Genomic DNA, 24,793 nt, shown 5'->3' on the forward strand with positions numbered 1-24,793 from the left:
AGCTAACGATTGTCATTGTATTGGCAGTTTACATCCCACCGGATGCTAATATTAGCACGGCACTTAGCCTCCTGCTAGCGACTGTAAACTAACAGGAGCTTGACCACCCAGATGGAGTCTTTATTGTCACTGGTGACTTCAACAAAGCATGTTTAAAGACTGTTCTGTCTAAGTTTATCCAGTACGTTAAGTGTCATACCAGAGGAAATAAAACTCAAGACAATGTTTACCCACCCCTCCCTCACCTAGTTGGATCAGACCATCTCTGCCTGTCCATCAACCCAGCATACCCTCCACTCCGGAAGCTAACAGGACCACAAATAAAGATAATTAAAACATGGCCCGAGGACACCCGTTCTCAGCTGCAGGAATGTTTTTCCCGCACCGCATTTGGGAACTTTTTGAACACCACAACCTCCGGGACTATACGGACACTGTACTTTCCGATATCAAAAACTACATGGACAACGTCACTGTTAATAAACGGATACAGGTTTTCCAGACCAAAAACTCTGAATGACCAGTGAGACACAGGCTCTCATCAACTGCCGTAACACCGCCTTCAGGTCAGGGGACAAGGTACAACGCTGCCAAAGCAGAGCTGAAAAGAGGCATTCAATATGCCAAAGCATCATATACAAGGAAAATTGTGCACTTTGCAGGAAATAACCCAAATAAGATGTGGCAGGAAATACGACATATTACCAATTACAATGACAATAAATGTGTCTGTTAATGCAGATGCCTCACTAGCAGAGGAACTGAACTGTTTCTTTGCCCGCTTTGAGATTGGCAAATCAGACTCAGTCTCAACAAATCCACCACCACCCTGCAGCAGTATACTGAAGCTTCAGGAACATGAAGTGAGATAGGTACTGCGGACTGTGAACACCAGGAAGACTGCTGGCCCTGATGGAGTACCTGGGAAGCCTGTGCTGACCAGCTGACTGGTGTTTTCACACAGATCTTCAATTGTTCCCTGCAACAATTCATCGTCCCATCCTGCCTGAAATCTGCCACCATTACCTGTCCCTAAAAAGCCAACCATTGACAGCCTGACTGATTATAGGCCTGTGGCACTTACGCCTATGATCATGGAGTGCTTTGAAAAGTTGGTCGCCCGCCATATCAGGGATACAATCCCTCCCTCATCTGATCCTCACCAGTTTGCCTATAGAGCAAATAGGTCTGCTGATCTGGAGCTCTCGGCGCTTACCAGGCCGGAAACGGAGTCGAGGGCTTCAACTCTGCTACTGTTTTTTTCGGCTCCACACTACTGAGGAACTGCGCGGATAAGCTTGGAAGAGTGACTCTGCATATGCTCTACCTCGGTTCCAGTCTGCAGAAGGTCCCAATCGCGCACTCGCTCTCTCACTTTCTCTCTCACTCTCTCTCTCTCTTTCTCTCTCTATATCTATATATATTCATCCTCGGCCAGCGGACCATATACGGCCCGTGACAGATAATATTCATTTAGGAATAACAAGGGCATTTAGAACAGAATAAATAGAAAATAGTAGAAATCCTATTCCAGAAAAATTGACTTAGACTCCGCACCATATGCTTGCTTGTTGTTAAGTCTTATCAAAATAAATGGGCAGGAGAGGATTCAATTCATTAGAACGATCTGTCCGAAGGCGCGTGAGGATCGATTCTGTCTTGCAAGAGACCTGGATATGAGTCAGATGCCTCTTCTGTTGATAGGTAAATTTGGGAATACCTATTGGTGAACCAATAACTCCTCTTTGTTTTGTCTAACCAAGGTTTTCAGGAGCAAAGCTTTTACTTTGCTGCAAGCAAGTATGATGCTAATAATGATGAGCAAGCAAGTATGATGCTAATAATGATGAGCAAGCAAGTATGATGCTAATAATGATGAGCAAGCAAGTATGATGCTAATAATGATGAGCAAGCAAGTATGATGCTAATAATGATGAGCAAGCAAGTATAATTGTAAAGCAAAGTGCATTCTTTCTTGTCTCTGGATGAAGTGGATGGGTAGAGGGAAATCTGGTCACCCCTGCTGAAGCTAGTGGTCCGATGACCCGACCTCGGATAAGCGGAAGTAGATGAGACGAGACCGTATTTTACCCCAACTTTTTGTCAAAGAAGACCTGAGGGTTGGAATGTGTATTTGGAGCGGGTGGATGTGATACTGACAGACCAAGTTTACCAACAAAGCATGCTAAATTGAAGCATGAATTATGAAGTAATCAATATATATGCCCCCAGCCTTAATCCCTTTTGACATTATTCACACTAACTAGGTATTCTGTTTGAATTATCACTCAAGTCTCGTATGTTATTTACTGTTGAGTTTATCATAATCATCATTATAGATCAAAATTCTGGGAGCCCATCTTGGATCAAGTTGAAGCAATTTCGGCAAATGATGCGATTTGACGATTGTTTATGCCAAAAAATTGAGACTGTTTAATGGAAACCAGATGTTCTATTAAGACATTGCGATGAGACTTTGCACAGGCCCACACATTATTTTTCGCCAGATGTTTTTTTCTTCACATTCTGTCTCTCGTGGTTGAGGTTTACCCATGTTGACAATTACAGGCTTCTCTAATCTTTTCAACTAGAACTTCACAATTGGCGTTTGACTGAATACTTATTTGCCCCACTGTATATGTTCATTGACATTAACATGGATATGTTCATTGACATGAATATGAATATGTTCATTGACATGAATATGTTCATTAAGTGTTAAATCAAACTAATTAACAGACTAGCTAGCCATACAAAAAAAAACATATGTGGAAGTTTATTTAAACTGAAACCCACCCACTAATATTCAAATTAATAATCACTTTTGTATGCTGGAAAATAATTTAGAAATGGAAGTTGGATACCGAGATGTTGTCACTCTTGCAATAAAATCATGCTGGCTTGGTGAGATTTTGCCCAGGTTCAAGTTGTTTAAACTGCGCTCACTGTTAAAAACAAAGTACTGCAAATGGAGCCTAATGTGATAAACAACTTACCACTGCAATGGATCATTTTCCACAGCCTGTCATGTAAAACGTCTTTTGTTTATTCCAGATAAAAGAGAAAAATAGTTAACAACTTATAGATAAGAGAGAAGAATTGCCCCAATATGTTCAGCACTACTCAAATGAAAAGAAAGCAATCATGTCTTGTGCTATAAAGGGCCAAGAAAAATAAATGCAAAATAAAACACTCAATTACGACAAAGTCTACCTTTCTGCTGTGAAACCATGGTGCGTTCATATTTGCCAGAATTTAAATCCTTCAGGACTTTGATCAGCTCGGTAATTCGTGTTGTGAATCTGTGTTGGAGGGAAGGAAAGCAAACATTATAGTTTAGAAATAATTTCATTGTGAATGTATAAAGGCAATTAAAATAATGTCAACTCAGAGTGTTTTCTTTCAAAAGAGATTGTATTTCTCATTTGATCCACTCTTTTCTATTCCTCACAGATACGAACCTATATGATACCCCACAGGAAAGTTCAGAGTTTTTTCAGGAATATTTGTCTCCCAGTCAAAAAAAAAAAGTACCCAACCAAACTCCTTTTAAAACATTTAGGAGGTATTGGTCCAATGTTTTCCATTTACTTATGCAATGTTATAAACTTAGTACAATGTAAAAAACTTAATACAATGTAAACAACTTAATACAATGTTAAAAACTTTATAAATTGTGTTATTCATTCATTTTCTTAACCGCGTATCCTCAAAATGATTGCAGGGTGTGCTGGAGCCTATCGTAGCCAACTACGGACACCAGATGGGGAACACACTGAAATGGTGTCCAGCCAATTACGGGCCACAAGGAGACAGAAAACCAAGCTTTAAAGCCCTTTTTTGAAATGCAGGAGGAAACTGGAGGACTGGGAGAAAACCCACAAAGCCCAAAGAAAACATGTAAACTCCACACATTGAGGACCAACCTGGGATTAAACTCATGACCCCAGAACTGTGAGGCCAAAGAGCTGACCACTCGTCAACCGGGATGCCTAAATCGTAATATTTCCCCCCAAATTCTTTTCACATTCTGTCTATCACAGTTGAAGGAACCTATGATAGAATACCAATCAGTTTCGACTATGATGAATACATCCACAAAACAGCATCAAATAAGTCCAGAGGTGCATGTGAAAGATTGGGGACACTTAAAAGTTTTCGTGTCGTGACTTGGTGCTTTTATTGGAATATTATTGTTTTTTAAGTATAATTGAGAGAGAGAGAGAGGTGTGTGCTCCTTGTGCTCCTCTCATCACCTGCTTCATGTGAGTGTGCACAACACATTTTATTACTATTAAACCACTTATTTGTTACTTTGTCAATATATGGCGAATTGGAGGAAATCAAATATTTTTTCCAATCCAATATCCTGTTTTTGGTGGGTTTTTTTCAGAGGGTTGGAACAAATATATATATTTTTTAATTTCATTTCAATGAGAAATCAGTCCTGGAACGGATTAAGATCGTATGTCGAGATATCACTGTACTAGTAAACAAACTGAAAACTGGAGTGCAATCTATCCTGTTGCCAGAGCAGTGAAAGTTAAACTGATATTTTCTACTGTTCTGATGTTGCTTTTGCTAACTTTACTTGTTTGAACCGTACAGGAACAAATCTTAAATTGAAAATGGTAAAAACCTAAGAAACAATGGGCTAGAACTCTGTGACAAACAAGGGTCAATGACACACAAATCAGGAACTCACCACTGTGGTGGCATTGCTATAGTCCTTGAAAAACACAAAAAAGCTTTCTACGCTTTGGACTAGCTGAAGCCCACCAGGGCTAGCTACGTGACGGGGACAACTCTTGGGTCCAACTAGCAGTGCCATTTTGGGGTCTTGCTCATGCCATTTTACCCTTTCGCACAAGGTGGCTGCTACCCTGCTTAAACCGCTCTGCTCGTGTTTGCCTAGAGCGTGCTGTATTCTGGGCGAGCTTGCACTGTTATCCCTGTCCCACACAGGGGTCGCTACCCCGCGTGGGCCGACTCTCGTGTCCCACTAAAATTTGCTAATCTTGGGTCCAGCATCATGAGACGTAGCTCTTTACCAGCCAATGGGAGGCCAAAGGGAGAGCTGCTCTATCAACACGAATCCAAAATGAAATACAGGATAGTATGCGTTGACAAGCAGCTGTATTATTTAGCGATTTGTTTATTCAATTTTATTTCTCAGTGCCTAAAAGAATGGAAAAGGCACAGAGAAGTTACTTACCCTGAAAGCCGAGTCATTTCTCTACCAGCCAGAACAATCCTTCCAAGAGCCTGGGACATCCGAAGAAGCATCCTGCCACTCTGGTAATAATCCTATAGAAAATATGTCCAACATTATTTCGAACAATTTAAATGCATACACCTAACGTTTTCAATGTCGTTATCATTTAGTGAAATTGGACGACAAAAGTAATAGGAGGTGGTTATGGGTTGTCATTTTAAAGTAGAGTTACATAATCTCATGGAACATCTGCAGATTGAGGTGGATCACAATTACACCAGTGACACTCTGAAAGTGGAAATCACATGCTGAAAAATGTCAGGTAACAAAACAACCTAATAACACCATTGTCTGTCATAAAAGACCTACCTTATTTACTCACATATAAGCCAACAAAGCGTATAACCCGCACCCCTAAAATTGCCTTGTTGAATTTTACAATTTCTCATGTACAAGATGCCCCCTGATTTCCAATTTTCACCTCCATATATTGCTCTATCTAGAGAGAGAGACAGAGAGAGAGATAGAAAGAGATAGAGATAGAGATAGAGAGAGAGAGAGAAAGAGAGAGAGAAGAGACAGAGAGAGAGAGAGAGAGAGAAAGAGAAGAGACAGAGAGAAGGGAGAAAGAGAGAGAGAGAAGAGAGAAAGAGAGAGAGAAAAAGAAAGAAAGAGAGAAAGAGAGAGAGAGAAAGAGAGAGAAAGAGAGAGAAAGAAAGAGAAAAAGAGAGAGAAAAAGAGAGAGAAAGAGAGAGAGAGCAAGAGAGAGAGAGGTGACTGTGACTCTGCGACTCTGTCCCCCTCTCGACCTCGACATAGATATAGATCTATACAGATATAGATATCTATCTATATAGATATAGATATCTATCTATATAGATATCTATCTATATAGATATAGATATCTATATCTATATAGATATAGATATCTATCTATATAGATATCTATCTATATAGATATCTATCTATCTATCTAAATAGATATCTATCTATATAGATAGATATCTATCTATATAGATAGATATCTATCTATATAGATAGATATCTATCGAAAAAGATATGTATGTATTGATATGGATATACAGTGTTCCCTCGCTACTTCGCGCTTCAGCTACAGCGGACTCAGAGCTTCGCGGATTTTTTTTGGAAAAATATAAATAAAAAATTTAAATATGTTAAGTTACAATTATAAATTACATCATTTTACAAGAGGTGGAAACAAAATACTCAATAAGAATTAGTAATTGCATCAAAAAAAGGCCAAAGAAATGGTCAATAACAAGGTAAGAGTTCAGGAATCGCATTGATGACGTCATGGCTGTTTACAGGCGCATCTTCACTGCCCAAAAAAACAATGTTCACAACTCCCAATAACGATGTTTCATACGTGCAAAAAAACTGCAGAAGATCCTCCATCCGGACTACTATGATGTTTTTGCTTGGTGGTGCTTTTGTGCGCGTGTTATACGTTTCTTTAAGCATTTTTGAAGGGGCACGCCTACTTCGCGGAAATGCAGCTATTACGGGGGGTCCCGGTCCCCATTAACCACGGTAACCGAGGGAACACTGTATAGATATAGATATCTATATCTAGAGGGCCCGGAGGATCCAGGTGTTGCCAAGCGCTAACAGCTAGCTGATCCTTTGTGTAAAACAGCGGAGGCATGACTGAGTGGGTCAAACAATTCAACTCCCTAGCCACTCATCTGTGATGTTTTGAATGAATTTACCGTAATGCCTGGAATACGCGGGTTAGGCTTTTTTAGGGTGAAGGTCCGCCGAGGTTGATCGCAATTAGTGTGTCGGGGAAAAAAGGAAATCAGTCAGTCAAGCGTTCAGGGTCATACAAAATGTTGTATTCAGTGCATAAATAAGACGCAGTGAGTTGCCTTGTCCATTTTAGAGAAAATTTTAGACTTTTGAGTGCACCCTGTAAATGTGAAAATACGGTAATTAAATAGAACACAACACTTCAGTGGATATGCATTTATCTTATTTGTGAGTACAAGTAATGACTGATTGTGTTTTCTCTCACCTCCAGGAGTTCAGACTGTGTGCTGTGCTGATGTCGCGGGTGATACAGGTTTAAGAATGGCCTGCTGACCACCAGGTATCCCACAACAGTTGCAATATCTAAAAAACACAGGCACACCCAGATGCACACACGTATAAACAAAATGTGTACAAATTGCTTACTTTCTGAGCATTTAAATAATTGATTGCAGCCCAACCAATATATATGGGAATGATAGATGCTCTCTAAAAAATGCCTTTCTACTTTCAAGTGGCCATCTGACCTCCTTTCGTTGATACCATTGAAAAACAATTCGGAACCGAGTGTGAAACGGTCGGGATCAGAATCAGCGCCTACAAATCTGAAACCATGGTCCTCAGTCGGAAAAGGGTGGCGTGCTCAGGATCAAGTCCTTCACCAGGTGGAGGAGTTTGAGTACCTTAAGGTCTTGTTCACGAGTCAGGGAAGAATGAAACGGGAGATCGACAAGCGGATTGGTGTAATGGTGGCTGCTTCCTCCTCGGCTTTCTTCTCGATGAATTCCTCATGTATTGCCGAGCTTTGCATTTACTCATGCTGTTTTGGTGCATATCGACCAACTAACATTTCAACGTCCTAATTACTGTCCACACGCCTCATCACCTGCCCCGGTGACACAGTTTCACCCACTGCAGGCTGCGTTTCCGGTCGAGGCACTTGGCCACAGCTTCCTCAAGCATAAATCAGAGGAAGAATAAGTAACTCGGGGTCGTGTGGCATCTGTAGTGATGCAGACTGCATCGGCCCATCGTGGTGAAAAAGTATAATTCTACCCATGTCGAGTTTTCAGGACCAATACCAATTATTAGTAGCGGAAGGGGCCAATAACCAATATTTGGAACAGCTATTCATTTGCAGGAAGAGTAAAAATAGTTGTAAAAAAATGCACTTCCTGAACTTTATAAAACCAGACAAATATATAAATATGTATGTATATGGTTAAATTTGCATTGGTGCTGGTGTGTGTTTACCAATACAGTAATCCCTCAAATATCGCGGATAATGTAAACCAGACTTGGCCGCGATAATCAAAAAAATTGCAAAGCAGGATCACCCTATTATTATAACATACCATACATGTTTTTGTACCCATACAAAAACATAAGTACAATGAATTGTATTGATTAAATATTACAGTTATGAAGACTGTAATGTATTAATATCTAAATATAATGTATAAATTAAAACACGTATCCACTTTAAGTACTGTATTTACAGTGAAAATAGTAAATCTCTGCTTGATTTAAATAACAATAATAATTAATATAACTGGTTATTATTAAGCATGTTCTCCTCGGGCCTGCATGGGTTTCCCCCGGGTACTCCGGTTCCCTACCACATTCATAATACAGGCATGGTAGGCTGATTGGACGCTCTAAATTGGTCCTGGGTACAAGTTTGAATATGCATGGTTATCCGTCTCCTTGTGCGCTGCGATCGGCTGGCTACCGAACACGAGTTTCCCCTGCCTCTGGCCAGGAATCAGCTGGGATAGAATCCAGCACCCCCTGCGACACTAATAAAGATAAAGCGGCTCAGAAAATGAGATGAAGTGAGATGAGGGTATTATTCTTTAGATTCGAGAGGCATTGAATTATCGATGGAATCTTCAGGAGGCTCCGTAGCTGTAGCAGAAGGAGCTTCTCTCCTGCATGCTAGCTTCAAAGCCGTATCTACGGCGCAACTCCCTAATAATGCTGGTTCAGTTCTTTATACATTGTGGTTACCACTCGCTTAGTGTCGTTGGAAAACGATATTGTGGCCATCTTCCCAAAGTTCACTACTTTCTTGGTAAAACGCAGTGCATATTCATTTATAACGCAATGACATGCTACACCTATAGCATAGCAACATCACTTTTTTGGTCAGTCATCATGTCTTGGTCTTTCTTGGGCTCATGAGCGCTTAAGAGTCTTTCTCCACAGGTAATGTGTTCGATTCAAAATTTAATCCGTAGAAACCAGGAAATGGCAAAATGGCATACTTCTCAGTCTTTCATATTATTTGAGCGTCATTCTTCTTCTATGGTGAAATATGGCTTCTTCAGCACTGATTGCCACAAAATTAAGCCCTTTAGAAGCGGATCCACCATTTTTTTTTAAATTCGGTCTTCTGCTCGTACAATTCAGCGTGAATTTTGACATTTTTTCTGAACTTTTTTTATACTTAATACAAAAAAATGTGATGGACTGAACTGCGAATTTTGAAGCTGCACAGTGGTGAAGGATCACAGTAAATGGTGCCTAATTTAAGCATAGCAGTTAAAACAACATCAAAACCCTCGATTTAACAAGCAGCCGATCGTTTATGTTACAGCCATAGAGAGTGGGGCACCAGGGGCGGGCACATGGAAGAGAAGCGTGGCTCTATCTAAGCCAAAATGACACAGTAATAAAGAGAGGTAGGTAAAAGTGGACAGTGATATAAAGAGCAAAAGTGAAATGATAGCATCCGGGTGAAGTCCGAGTTCTGATCTCTGAACTGATGTGTAGAAAGTGACCGGTGAGATAAAATGCTGAGTGATGCAGGTGATTAAAGCAAAGTCCATTTTTAGTTTACGGCGCTGAGAGCTCTCGTTAAGCGTTTTGGAATCTTCTTGTCCTTTGGCGTAGAGTCCTGTAGTGCATGCCAAAGGCAACACTTATGAAAGGGGTGAAGGGCAGGTTGAGAGGAGTCTTTGATAATATTGTGTGCTCTACTGAGGTAGTGAGAGGTGTAGATGTCCAGGAGATCCCTCTGCTGTCACTGTCTGAGAGACAAGGAGGGTCATATCTTGATTCACTAATTAGTCTTTGACCTGATAGCTTGTATGCTAAATTGGCTGGCTTCTACAGGGCGCCAACCTTGAGCCACTGCTTCCTGCTTGCGAATTGGAGGCCAGCAAGGTGTTTCGCGAGAGAGAAAATAGGAAACCAACTCCATCACAATTTTAAAAGGATAAATATCAGATACTGGAAGTGTATTGTAGGGCGCACGGTCTACTTGCCGAAAGGCCTTTGCCGACTGAGATCTGGCCGACACCCAACCCGCCGAAAGACCATCTGGCCGAACGACTACTTGGCCGACCGACTATCTAGCCAAAGAACATTTAGCCAACGCGCTGTCCGCACCCCCGGTCGTGTGTGTGTACAAGTTTTTCAACCTCAGCCCGCAGGCCATATACGGCCTGTTACTGATCACAACATTCATTTAGAATAACAAGTTACAGATAACAACAAAGGAGTTATAACAGTAGATAGTGTAATTTACACCAGAATAGAACACATTGAGGTTAATCTTTGAATTAAGGTTCTCAGCAAACCATTTTGAATATATATTTCCTAAAATATTGAAATTATTTAAAATTAAAATATATTTAACCGGTATATATTTCTGTGTATCTCGAACTTGATTAACTCGACTTTAAAATCCAGCCGAAAACATCATTAAATGAATAAATACGAATAACGCAGCATATATAAAAGTACTGGCGATTTTTAGAGACTATAACCGAGCCCAAGGTGCTTGATTTCCCCATAAAAAGTCCACTTTTGACCCGGTACCGGACCCAATTGCATTAAATTTATTTGTCCATCAGGTGGAAGTGTTCTGCCGATTAAAAACCAGTATAGAGTGTGTACAAAATCTGTGTCTACTCGGTTCTGGTGGGTCATTTTGCACGGGGAATGTGTCTAACATTTTCTGGAGTATGATTCCTGGACTTACTAAAATACAGATTAATCTCAATGTTTTCTATGCTGGTGTAAATTACATTATCTACTGTCATATTGTTCTCTAAGCTTTCTAGTCTGTATTTAGTAAGTCCAGGAATCATATCCCAGGAAATTTTAAACACATTCCCACATTTTCTGGGTACATATTTATATGCATAAAATAGCCCCTTTCATTACATTCACACCAAGAATTTTAAATAAAAAGAAAGTTGCTTTAAGCACACCCGTAAAATAAAAATTATGGAGAAAAAAGTTTTTGGGAAAAAGCCAATGAAAGGCTGGTGGCGTGTAGGGAGATTATCCGACAGGATGCAACACAACTGTGACCATTTCAAAATAAAATAACATCTACAGCAAATGTATTTTGCTGGATTTCATCATTTGAATCTTGTTGTCGTATATTCCAACAGCAATTTGCATTTTAAAGTGTTTCGTAACCTATTTTTTTCATGGAGAAGCTTTTTGAGGATTTGTGAAACACTTAGTATTTGCAATAAACTAGTAGATTACGTTGTTGCTGTTCTTTATATTTTTATAACCTGTAGTGTATGTATCTCAAGTTTGTGTTTGTGAAGTGAAAAACTAATAAATTGTAGTATAAATGTTGGCAAATAACTACAAAAAAGATATGTGGTCTTTAAGTCACTACTGTACTTATTTTTTCCTAAAAAGATTGAGTCAGAGAATATAAGAGTACTTCATTTATCTTCTGTAACACACATCCTTGAAAGTGGTGTGGGGGTTGCTGGAGCCTAACCCTCCTGACTTCGGGCAAAAGACAGACTACACCCAAGACTGGTCACTAGTCAGCCGTAGGGCACATAGAAAAACACTAACAATCACACTACAACCAGCGGGAATCAAGCCCACACCACACAGATGAGTGAACCTCTACATCCTAAGGCGCTTATTAGTACTTCAAAGTAAGAAATACGTGAACTTACATTTGGCGATTATGCTGTCCACAAATCCCATTGTAAAACGGAAGAAGATGAAGTTATGTAAATGGTCAACCTGGAAGATAACGAGACATTTTAAAAAAAAAAAAGGTAATTTTAAAATGTATTTAGGCTTTTTTTGTACATTGTTTGGAATATAAATAAAATCCAACAGTTATAATCGCATATAACCCCGGCTGTTTATTTGGGTGAAACAAAAGGTAAAAGCAGAAAAGAGAAAAAGGTTTAGGAAACCCTGAAAGAGAGAGAAAAGAAATTATGGGAAATAATTAAGGTATTGAAAGTATCGGGAGAAAAAAAAAATCGCCCTGTAAAATGTGAATTCCTAAATCGAGCACCTGCAAGAGACTCGATCAGTTTGTTCGTCTAAAGTTTAATAGAAGTTTTAACTTTGGTGAACTGGTACACCATGTTTACTGACCTTTATTAAATAAATCAGACTCAAACTAAACCATGGCCACAAAATGAGAAATGTCATAAAATAAAGGTGAGGATTCTCGGATTTCCTGAAAAGACAAATACTGACTGATGCAAAAGAGTTTTGCTCATAGTTAATTTAAGTAAAATCCAGACGAATAACATGGAATGGATGTCCAATTGAACATAATGGACAGGCACCAAAGACAGACAAATAAAAGCAATATGTTTTGAAAATAGAATGAATAACAGCAAAAAACTGGGATACGATTAACATTCAGAAATTGGTTGCCAGCCAATCACAGAGTACAATGAAACCGAAATCCATCCATTCCAACAATTACACCGCCACCGGGTAGGGATCAAACTCAAACTGTCCAAACCAAAGTCAGGCGGAAGAAGCACTGCCCATTTTGTGAAAAACAAAGTTTGTCAGTTTAATAATGGAATGTCATGCTCTGTCGTCATCCCTGCGGCACTTCAGCTAGTTTCCTCAGGACCTGGTTACGGTGTGGTTAGGGTCATTAGTCTCACATTTATTATATATTTGCTTGCAATGAAGAATGCTTTGCTTTATTTAGGTTAATAATGTAACATTATTATATATTTGCTTGCAATGCATCCATTATTCAATATGGTTGGTGAAAAGCGAAAGGCTTGTAGTGAGGGAGGTGCAGGGAAGAGGCAAGCCATTTCATTTGAAAGGAAAGTGGCAATAATAAAGAAGCTTGATGTGCGTGAGAAAGTGGTGAGCGTTGCACGGGAGTACAACTTGAATTGTTCGACAGTCGTTACCATTTATAAAAGAAAGTTGCACAAAGGTTGCAAATCAATTGAATGATGCCATACAGTGCCCCCCATTTATGATGGAAAAAAATAAGAAAACTGCAATCGTCATTAGATAGCTTCTTTCGGCCAGTTTCTAGTAAATCTCTCTTTACAGCTCTCTAATGTATGTATGCAGTACTGTATGTATTCTCTCCATTTTATTACGTTTTTTTAAGTACAAACCAATGCTGGTTACTTATAGAACCCGTAAACATACAAATGCACTTATATAAACCTTCAATATACTTATATAGGCCTTAAACATAAATTATATTACCAAATATTGCACTGAATCAACTTCAATTTGAACAATTTCAACTTATGAAAAAGCGCTGAACGTAACTCGTACGTAAGTAGCGGAGCGTCTGTACAACAGAAATCAAAATTATTTTAATAACACTTTTACACAGTTGGTAATTAGTGAGCACATGCATAGGAGTCTAATGAAAAGAAACGTTATCAATAGAGCAGCGCTAGAGTTGGTGTGGGCCCCATTAAAATTGTGATGTGTTGCATGCGAAGCTCCCATTGGTCATTGGAGTGCATTCGAGGTAACGTTGCGAACACGAGTCTGTCTAACTAAATGATCTTGTCACCAGAATTTTTATTGACATAGTAAGGCTTAAACCAGGGGTGTCCAAACTTTTTGCAAAGTGGGCCAGATTTGGTAAGGTGAAAATGTGTGCGGGCCGACTATTTACCCTGACATTCTTTGAACCATTAACATTAAATACAAATAAACCTTTTGGGATTTTTTTTAATTACAAATGGCATACTTTTACTTTTACATTTTTCTTTACATTTAGGTTTTTACCGAAATCACAAACCACAAAAAATTAAGAAAACTATCAAGGATATCTAAGTTCATGTGAAACATCACATATTATTCACTATTATATGCCCACTGTAGGAACAGTGCTGAAAACAAAACAATGATCACTGCATATTCAAACTGTGATTTTGACCATCACAAAAAAAATAATGAACTCATGTATTTTATACTGTGGTCAACAGTGCTGGCGGGCCGTGTATTATTGATTTCATGATAGAGGCCACGGGCCGGTAAAAATTTGTCCACGGGCCTTAATTGGCCCGCGGGCCGGACTTTGGACACGTCTGGCTTAAACAGAAACTGAAAATTATCATCTAATGATCATACCTACCAGCTTTTTAAACGTAGTGTGAATGATCTGTTTTTCTCTCTTGTTTCCATTGTAGAAAGCAATCTCCTCACTGTAGCCAAAAGAAAGGTGTATAATTATTTACAGTAATTTTAATAATCAGCATTTGCAAATTTGTATATGGAACATGAATCATACATTCATCTCAACTGAATACTGTTTTTGAGATCGCTTTACCCGCTGAGTTAGTTAGAGTTTGATGGTTAGTTGTTATGTTGAGTTTTCTCAGGCCTGTGTGATGACGAGTGGTGAGTGGTTTTTGCTGCCAATAAAGCTTTGGTACTTGACACAGTGGTTCAATACACCTCCTTATACTCCCGTCTTTACTTGGTACAAGGTATGTGTTTTACGGGTACACACATGTTGTTCATTGAATAAATTTATACAATGAATAAACCACCTTGATCTAACCCCCCCCCCCTAAAAGTGACCACACGTGAAAACAGTTTCGCTAACTTCAGATCCCTCTCGTCTCATGAACACGTACCCCAATTTAGAGGCTGATCGGCCGAACGCCCTTGAACGAGTTCTGTTATAAATGTCCTGTTTTCATTAAAAGGTAGGTTATATTGTTTCTTTTCGTCCAGGCACCTAGGTGGGCAGCTCAGGGTCCTTAATTTTTTTTGCTATGTTGTTTAGGCATTTAAGCCAACAGCTTGGGGCCCTAGAGTTGTAGTTTTTCACGGTGTACCGCAAATGTTTTCAGCTGAGGTTTTCAATGTTAGTCTAAAGTTGACTGTAATGCGTTCGCAAAGAAGAATGTCATACACTGTTAATTACTTGGAATTCATATAAAGAGAGCTGATGAATCATCGGTGTGCTTTTGTTTCAGTCTCTGACCGGGATATCTGTGTAGATGAGGTGTCCCAGCGATATCAACCAACACCGTGACGTTAACCGAATTCGCTAATATTGGTCTTATGAGCTGGATTACTTCACCTACTATAGTGCCATGGATACACAGATTGGAGTAGCATCTGAGAGCAGAGCTTTAAGAGAGACAAAACTATGACAGAATCCAACACACTTGCAAGACTACCAAGTAAGTTTCCCACCAGGCCTTATGTCTTATACTGCCCCGCAACATGACGACACAAGTAGTGCCGGCGTACAACGGTTGCAGTCTCCCTACCAGGGAACCGATTTTGCTAAAGTGGACCAGCCTAACTCTGCGTTCGGGCTCACTCCATGTCCCTCCTTCATTGGCGCAGTGAATATGGTAAACAAACAAGACTAAGCATCAAATGCTAACCGTCAACCTGGTTTGCCGTGTGTGTGATCCTTAGTCACCAACAGTCTCAAAAGAGTTGCCATCGTCCCTAATCAAAAGAGCATAACTTCAGCGCAATTAACATTGCCCCACCTGCACCCAGTGCTCCAGCTCATACCGAAACAAGTGGTGAATTGAGACAAACGCATCTTCTGAATTCCCCCATGGACACCCATGTCATCCTTCAGCGCCTGTCACTCTCTCCAGTAGAAACATCTGCCCAACTTCCAATCTGTCTACATCACTGGTACAAAGAACAACTGAAACTTTCCCATCATAACCGACACTTGCTTACACGCCAGGCAGGGGATAGGAGGGCTATATACAAACACAGCCTCTTCCAGCGACAGTGACATCAACAACAACCTTTTGGAATTGCAAGGCCTCCAACCTCAACAAACCTGAACCTGAGACAGACTTGTCTTCAGACAACACAGTCACATGGGCCATTAAATTCCTGCTGCACCTGCGTATCAGCTAGTTTACCCTCCAAGCCAGCCTTCCCATTGTAGAGGAGTACTACGCAGTAATGTGCCAGCAGTCATACAGACTCAAGAGTCTGAACAAATGATACCTACATATCAAACATACCAAACTCCTTCAGCTGCACCATCAATAGCATTTGCATGGAAAAAGACCAGGAACCTTTCTCGTGGTCTCCCGCAAAGGGCTTCTGCATGGAGGAGCACAACGAATCTCAATCAATACACTCAGACTCGCGCCGTGGGAGGCGCCCTGTTCCCTGATCGGAGCTGCATCGCCCATCCTCCATCTCCAGTCTCTTGTTCTTAGGGCAGGCGACATCGAGAGCAATCCGGGACCCAAATGCCCCTGGTGCTCCATCACCATACACTGCGACCACACTCCGATCACCTGTACCACCTGTCGACGGGGGCTCCACAGGAGCTGCTCCGGCCTGTCCCGATAGTCAATGGACATACAAGGCTTCGTCTGCAGAATCTGTTTGGGCTTCTCTCCGCCTGCACGGGTGGCACGGGCTAGTCGTAATGTCCCCACTTCATCCATATCTATCACCCCGTCATCTCTTGCCCCCAACTCTACATCATCCATACCCCCCGCTATTCCACCGGCGAGGAACAATTGCTTGATCTGTGAACGTATCATCAGGTCCAACAATGCTCCCCTCGCGTGTGTATCCTGGCCAAACTGGGCACATAATTCTGGTCAAGTGGAAAGAGGTGGTCAAGACAGAGGGAGAGAAGTGAAAAGTGACTCCAAACTTCAAGAAAGGTTATTGGGGGAAATACAAGAAAGCTGTCATTCGAGAGAGTCCAGATATTGATCTGTCTACAAAACCGAAAATGTTTCTCCAAGCATTTACCGATATCCTAAAATGGCGATGGAAGAAGCCATCCCCCAAAAAGTTTTTTGTCCCAACAACGTCCCATGGATGAATGACGAACTAAAACAACTAATAAAGGAGAGGAATCGATTAAGAATAAACTTGAATGCGTCTACCCGATCCCAATACCTGCAACTTTGCAGAGAGGTAGCAGAGAAGACATCTGAGGCGAAACGCGGGGCTTGGCATCTCTACCTCCAAAAAATTTCGGAGACCAAGGACTCCAAACAAGCATGGGCGGTGGTCAAATCCCTGACGAGAACACAATCAAACAAAAAAAGCATTTACAACGATCGCGAGTACGCCTCTGACAAGGCCAAGGCAACGGCATTCGTCATAGAATACGGGAAGGTGAGTGGGCGCAAGAGTGATAAGTTGAGTAAGACGACCGTACGAGAGCTTCGAAGAGATGCTCATAGACTACAGGGTTCCCCTCGGCAATTACTCGAGTGTCCATTCTCCGAAGATGAACTCCGCCGAGCTCTCAACCAACTGAAACCAGGCAAAGCTGCTGGCCCGGATGGAATCGCTCCAGAGATGCTGAAGTACCTCCCCCCTGAAGCACATCCTATCCTGCTCCAGATCCTTAACATCAGCTGGACCACCCAATGGTGTCCCCAATCCTGGCGCTCGGCGGAGATCGTCCCGTTCCACAAAAAAGGCAAGGACCCTCAATTAGTCGGAAGTTACCGCCCAATCACCCTTACTTCCACCATCAGCAAGACCCTGGAAAGACTTATAGTAAACCGTTTGTCCAACTGGCTGGAGGTGAATGGTATTCTTAAGTCTGTGGCAGACGGGTTTCCGTAAGGGCCGCTCCACCGCCGACCAATGCCTACGGCTGTCTCAATTCGTCATTGATGGGTTCCAGTCTAAGCAGCGTCATCGCGCTATTGCTGCTTTCTTCGACTTCAGCAAAGCGTACGACAAGGTGTGGCATGCCAACCTACTCCAGAAGATGCTGCCGATCGGTGTTCCTCTCCAATATGTTGAGTGGATCAAAACCTGGTTCACCAACCGAACGGCATGCGTGAGGGTCAACGGTACGACAAGACGCTGCCGCATGTTCAAGGAAGGCCTCCCCCAAGGGTCGGTGTTGTCGCCGCTTCTCTTTACCATCTACATCAGTGATTTTCAAACTTTTTTGGCCACCGCCCCCTTCACCGCCGGGCCAAAATGCCAACGTCCCCCTCTTTACCCCTTTCCAACGAACGCTAGAACGACTATATTGCTAAATGTCACAAGAATTGGTTGATTCTTCAATCACAAACAGTTTGAAGACTAAAAAAAACAATTTTAATAAACACAAAATGGTTATCATTTATTCTTCACCTCGAATCATAAAAATTGATAGCTGATGCATTAAGCCGGTCGCTGTGCGCATACGTCTGTGGTTAAGCGTTGCCGGCGCGCTATTGTGTGCTCCTCTGCGGCTGACTGGATGGTGGTGGTTTCCCCAGTCGCCTGCATCGACGATAAACTCGCGACAATTAGTGATATACGGTATATGCGCGCTGCTCGTGAGCGCTCGAGCAGACAACGTTTCTTGTTTCAATAAAGCTTGTTTTTTTGTCGACTTTTTATTACAATCAATTTTTCCGGTCTTTCTACAAACACCAACGTCACATTTTACTGTAATTGCTCCATCGCCCCCTTCACTATTTCAACGCCCCCCATTCGCCTGTTTATTCGTCAGCGCCCCCTTGAAAGTTCACACCACCCCCCCGGGGGGCGGTACCGCCCACTTTGAAAACCACTGATCCACATCAACGACCTGCTTAACTCCTTTGAGTCTACCACCCTCGCCTCCGGCTACGCTGATGACTTGGCGCTGGTGTGTAGCGGCCGTAACAAAGAAGAAGTGGCGACGAGATTAGAATCAGAGGCCGCCAAAGTCCACCAATGGTCTGCGAATAACCACCTCGCTTTTATCTTCCCTTCAAAATATTCCAAAAATGTTGGACACAAATATCCTCACAATAAGATAGCCACTTACCAACTTGCCCGGAAAGTCGTACTCTCGTATTTGTGAGCAAGCTCCGCCACGTGTACATAATTATTCCCTTTATTCTCCACTGACTAATGGAGGAGAAAAATGCAATGCTCCACCTAGTGCTTGTAGACATTTACACGGGGAAGTTAGGGTGAGAAGACAGTGCCCAGTGTTCTCGTGACCAGCCTCTCACGTATATCAAAATTTATCTCGTATCTCACGATAAATATTTGTTCAAAATTTCACTCTCATTTCAAGTTGCTCGTATGTAGGGACACTCGTATGTCAAGGTATTACTGTAAAGGAGGCTAATGAATCATCCGTGTGCCTTCGTCTCACTCTCTGACTAGAGTGTCTGTGTAGATGAGGTGTCCCAGTGCCATCAACAGACACTGTGACGTTAATTCACTAATAAAGTCATTCATATGCAGACCCTACAAAGGGGCAAAATCTCATAATTTTCCATCTTTGACAGACATCCTGTTTCGTTTATGTTTTGGGTCTAAGAGATTTATATGCAGTTTGGCACAAATTATCGACCTACCAATTTTTATAGCAGTAGGTTAAAATAGGGCGAGGTGACTTATTTTATTTTCATTTTCAGGAAGGGGCTTTTGAAGCCATTTTTGAACAATATTTCTGAAAACAGTAAAGGGTTAACATTTCATACGGAATCTATACAAGGAGTAAATTTGGTCAAAATGGGTCATTAATATGTTAAGGCAGGCATAGACTTAACATATTAACATTTTCGAATGTTTGGAGGCCTTATCACAGGGGTGGCCAACTCCGGTCTTGGAGAACCCCGATCTAGTCTGTTTTCCATATCTCCCTCCTCTACCATAACCAAATGCAAAACCAAATGATCAAGTCATCAGAAAACTGTCCAGGAGCTTGATACTGATCCAGATTATCTGGTGGAGGGAGATATGGAAAACAGACCGGATAGGGGCTCTCCAAGACAGGAGTTGGCCACACCTGTGTCAAGGCCTCCAAACATTATTTTTTATTGCTATGAAAAAAAAAAAAAATTCTTAGAATTCCATTAGCTCTTCGCACAGAAGTATGGTAGTGCCCGAATAATCCCTCAAATTCCAATAGAACTCTTAGTGCTGAAGCGTGAACGGGCCGTAAAAATAATAATCCCTAGAATTACAAGTGAGTCCTGTGCATTGAAGTGTGATCGAGCCCTAATAATAATCCTTAGAAACACAATAGATCCCTATGCACCAAAGTGTGCTCATGATTCTAAGAAATAAAACTTAAATATATGAAAATAACCATTAAAATCTTTAGAATTAAATAGAGACACTCTCAGCAAAGTGTGCTTGTGTACATCGAAGCAGACTAACCGTACCCAAATACTCACTGTTGCTGTGCTTACCTGTTTGTGATGAGGCGAGAGTTAACAAAGCGATACTCTCCCTCATAGCGCTGTTCCATTACAGTCATTTTTCCTATAGGTCTCCTCAATCTGGTCAGCAGCAACCCTGAGATCAGCAGGTATGACATCATGATCGCTGGTCCCTAAGTAAATAAAGAATTATATATGGCAATTAGAGGTATGAAGATTGAGCGATTGAATAGGTTTATAGGTCTGTGAAATTCAAATGCATTAGTATGTGAAGACCGAAGTTGTTAACAAAACAAAACCTAAAAAAACAGCAACTTTATGTGTAACCCTCAAATCCCAAATACTCAAAATCCAGTAGGGAGCGCTGCGGCTCTCCAACAAACATGGCATAGTGGCTGCCATTTTAATCAATATGACTGTCCTCATCAATTCATCCTCTCCCACCAAATACAAACTTGGGCTATTTTCTGCTCCATCGTTATCAAGTCGGGTTGAGTCCTGCAGTTTAGTGCGTGTCAAACAGGAGGAGAATAGAGTTGGGCGATATGACAAAAATTGTTAACACAATATCGATAATCCCCATTGGCAAACAGACTATTTCCAGTCTCAGAAAAAGAAACTGTAAATTTACCTTACATATATGATAATTTCCAAAAAAATAAAATACATAAATTGGATGAACTTAACTTGTTTTAACCAAACGTTTTAGAATTTTGCAACATTTACTGCTCTTTGTGCACAGTGTTTTACAAGGGATTAAAAAAAAAAAAAAGAAAGAAAACACCAGGGAAAATTCATTTGGATCTTTTAGAAGATCGGCTCTGTGTTGTAGTGCATCTCATAATTGCTCATTTTGGCTGTTATTGTCCTTTTGCATTCATCCGCTGTGTAAGCTAAAACACATTTCTTTATCATCCTCGTCTTCTCCTAAGCGTTGCCTGGAACTAGCATTCATGTCACAACAGCGTCCCCATTCTACGAGGTGGTCGAGTGGTCTAATTGCAGTTTAAAATTATAGAATTTTTGTCAAAAGTTTTTATTATTATTGTTGACAAAAATATTTCAATATAATTATTTTTATCGTTTTATCGGCCAGCTTTAGAAGAGAATGACAAAAAGGTAAATTCTTTCAAAGTATATACAGTAATACCTCTACTTTTATTAATACTACATCATTGGTTCCAGAACATGTTTCTGAAAATTTCATAAAAAAAGATGTGAGAAACACAAAAAGGAGAGAAAATTATCATAAAAATATTTATTAATGTCACAAAATGAATAACAAGTATATATAAAAACTAGTGTTAAAACGCATGGGGACAAGAGAAAGCTACCGGGATGAAACATAGAGATAGCACACAAACATGAGCACACATTTAATAAACACAGCATTATGAATTAAAACAACAACATAAATCAACAAGTATTAACCTTTATGATTTATTTCAAATGTAATTTTACACCCATTTTACCTCTTACCTGCTTCTGCAGTGCAGGATGACACAAATTTTACGGAAAAAAACTACGAAAACGATTGCCGTCGAGGACTTTTAATAATGTTTCTCAAATGCACTAGACAATCGATGTCAAAGCGGGCAAGACTCGTGAACACTTCCAGGATGTTTTTTCCAAGAAGTCGGAAAGTTTGTTTCTCCCCCGTTTTTTATTTTTTCTGATTTGAGCTGTTGGGATGGTGGCTGCCTCCTCCTCGGCTGCCTTCTCATTGAATTCTTTGTGTATTGCTGAGCGTTGCATTCAGCCTGCATCCGTTTGGTGCACATCAACCAACTAAATCGTCAACGTCCTTATTACTGACAACACGGCCCATCACCTGCCCCCCAGCACAATTTAACCCAACAAAGGTGGTGGTGCAGGTCGAGGCAATCTGACACAGTTTACCCAAGCATGAATAGGTTTAAGCAGGGGTTAAAAAAATGTACGGTTGTTGTGAGACAGCCAGTGAGAGCCCAGTATATGGTGGAGTGAGCTTCTAAAGAGCGAATCAATGCATCCGCGACACGATTTCAGGATAAAATAACGGATTAGTAATGCATGTACTTTCTGAAGGTTTTCGTAACTTGGATATTTTTCTTATCTCGAGGCACTCATTTGCATAAAAAAAGCATTTGGTGGTTGACTAAATATTTGCCCGACTGTATATGTACGTGTATGTGTGTGTATGCATGCATGTATCTAAGATGCCGAGATGGCGCCTTTCACGCAGTAGCCCTGTACACTCTTGTTTTTCGTGTTTTCCAGCCCTTGTATCTTTTTTTTAATTACATTTTAATATTTCTTAATAGATTCCCTTTTACTTTACTTTGTACTTTATACCTTTTACTTTAATCTTTTTACAACTTTCCTTGTTGTTCGCCTGGATTCTTTTGACTACTTATTTTTGGAACCATTCAGCCATCCCTACGCTGTCACACACATGGGCTTAGCTGTTACAATACGCAGCAGAAGGAGCAACACCTAGGTGCCGCCGGAGTTTTGGAGCTGGACAAAAGTGCTGGAACAAGAGGCAACGCTTCTGACCAACCATTCCATTGTGGGATAAGATGGAAGAGCTGTTGGCGCTTACCAGCAACGGAGTTGAGGAGTTCTGCCCTCCTGCTGTTTTCTTCAGCTCCAGAGTACTGAGGAACTGTGCGGATAAGCTTGGAAGAGCGACTCTGCATATTCTCTACCTCGGTCACAGTCTGCAGAAGTTCCCCATCTCGTGGAAGACTTCCTGTGTGTGGTTTCAGTTTTTGTCCAACTTTACGTCTTTTTGAGTCTATCCGTTTTTGCTACCGAAACCAAAATGGCGCCGTTCAAATGGCAGCCCGTGGCGGTAGCTCTGACCATTCTTGCTCATTTCGTGTTTTTGCTGCTTTTCTGTCGTAATAATTTGATTTGGTGATTCTTAATGATCCCATTGACTTTGATTTGCTTTGTACTTTGTGATTTTGCTTTGTTGTTCTGCGGCCTTGTGACTGTACTGTCTAAATTATAGCTATGCCTTTTCTTGCTACTGAAACAATGACATTTCCTGAATATGGGAAGAGTAAAGTTATCCAATCCAATATACAGTGCGGTAAGTAAGTATTTAGTCAACCACCAATTGTGCAAGCTATCCTACTTGAAAAGAGAAGAGGCCTGCAATAGTCAACATGGGTAAAAAAAAACCTGAAAATCACATTGTTGAGTTTTAAAGAATTTATTTGCAAATGGTGGAGGAAATTAAGTATTCGGTCAATACCCTTGCCCTGGCTGTGTGTTTGGGATCAATGACCAATGCACCGACCACCTTGTGACCGCAACTCTGCTCTGCCGCCTCTGTAACAGAAGCGCGCGGAACATGGTCCATCGGACTCTGTGTTCCCCGTGTCACATGCAACTAATGAAATAAAATTAAATAAAATGACATTAAATTCTGATTTCTCTGTCATTCATAATTAATTCAAAGCCCAAATGAGCAAAAAATAAATACTTCCAATGAGTTTTGAAACATATAAAGAACAACATACCTGAGCTCCAATAGCACTTGTCAGCTTGAAGATGTACAAACCAATATCCAGTAAAGGCTACAGAAAAAAATGTTCAATGTTGGTCAACAATACACTTTGTAAAAGCACATATTACAAATAAAAATAATCCATATCTGTAGTCTGAGGTGCAAGGCCTTGAACTGCAAGTAGGTGTTTTTTCCCCCAGAAATGGGTGGTGCTTACATAGGCACTTCATTCAATGTATAGGGCCGCCAAACCGGTTCTCAAAGGCAGCTGTGGTTTCCGACCGATCGACATAGTAGTAAACAGTATAAACAAAAGATGTTTCTGCTAAAATCATCAGAATCAAACTGCAGTCAACCAAGTACATTCTAAAACACCTGATTGTTGAAAAGGTGCCCTCTTGTTCAATTTGATGGAAATCCTACTTATATCTTTGTGGAATAGTTTAGAGACACTTGATTTAGTGTGACATTAAATTGGATTACAGTATTTATTTAGTTTTTAAAAGAAAAGCTGGAAGATCAGCCTTGTTGACATTCAAATAAATATTTTTGATAACAAAAGTAAGAATTATTACATCATAAATAACTAACTTGGAGAGCAGGGGGCAGTCAAACTGTCTACTTTTCAAGGAGCCAATCTCTTGCTATCTACTTTTTTCTGGACTACCATGAGCAGTTATGTGGGTTGATATACTTTTCATCACTGCATGAGCCAATATTGATCCCAGTTTCCAATTCATATTTTGAGTCTTCAATATACATTGCAGGTTCTTTTTTTCTTTTTTTTAAAGCAATGTTTCATGGTAAGTTGTGAGAATGTTTTTCACTGTGGCAAACAAAGGCATAGGATTGGTTCTCCTTTCTCTTCGTATGTATATATCTTGAAATTGGGGGAAAAAAAGAAGCCCCCGTTGCCAGCTCAAAACCAAAACACGACATGTCAAATGT

The 24,793-nt window shown here is 40.7% G+C and overlaps 1 protein-coding gene across 3 annotated transcripts in view; it reads right to left on the bottom strand.

Annotated features, from left to right (window-relative positions):
• abcd3a (ATP-binding cassette, sub-family D (ALD), member 3a) overlaps window positions 1–24,793 on the bottom strand; it is an 89,518-nt gene that overhangs the window by 35,155 nt on the left and 29,570 nt on the right. For all 3 annotated transcript variants that reach the window (XM_077735900.1, XM_077735901.1, XM_077735902.1), the window contains 7 exons: window positions 23,859–23,915; window positions 20,377–20,519; window positions 14,349–14,418; window positions 11,926–11,995; window positions 7,251–7,348; window positions 5,216–5,307; window positions 3,214–3,302 (listed from right to left, as the gene is read on the bottom strand). In XM_077735900.1, the coding sequence (XP_077592026.1) occupies window positions 3,214–3,302; window positions 5,216–5,307; window positions 7,251–7,348; window positions 11,926–11,995; window positions 14,349–14,418; window positions 20,377–20,519; window positions 23,859–23,915 (619 nt within the window). The remainder of the gene's footprint in view (window positions 1–3,213; window positions 3,303–5,215; window positions 5,308–7,250; window positions 7,349–11,925; window positions 11,996–14,348; window positions 14,419–20,376; window positions 20,520–23,858; window positions 23,916–24,793) is intronic.

The sequence above is a fragment of the Stigmatopora nigra genome, chromosome 16 (genome assembly GCF_051989575.1).
Source record: "Stigmatopora nigra isolate UIUO_SnigA chromosome 16, RoL_Snig_1.1, whole genome shotgun sequence".
Classification (NCBI taxonomy): Eukaryota; Metazoa; Chordata; class Actinopteri; order Syngnathiformes; family Syngnathidae; genus Stigmatopora; species Stigmatopora nigra.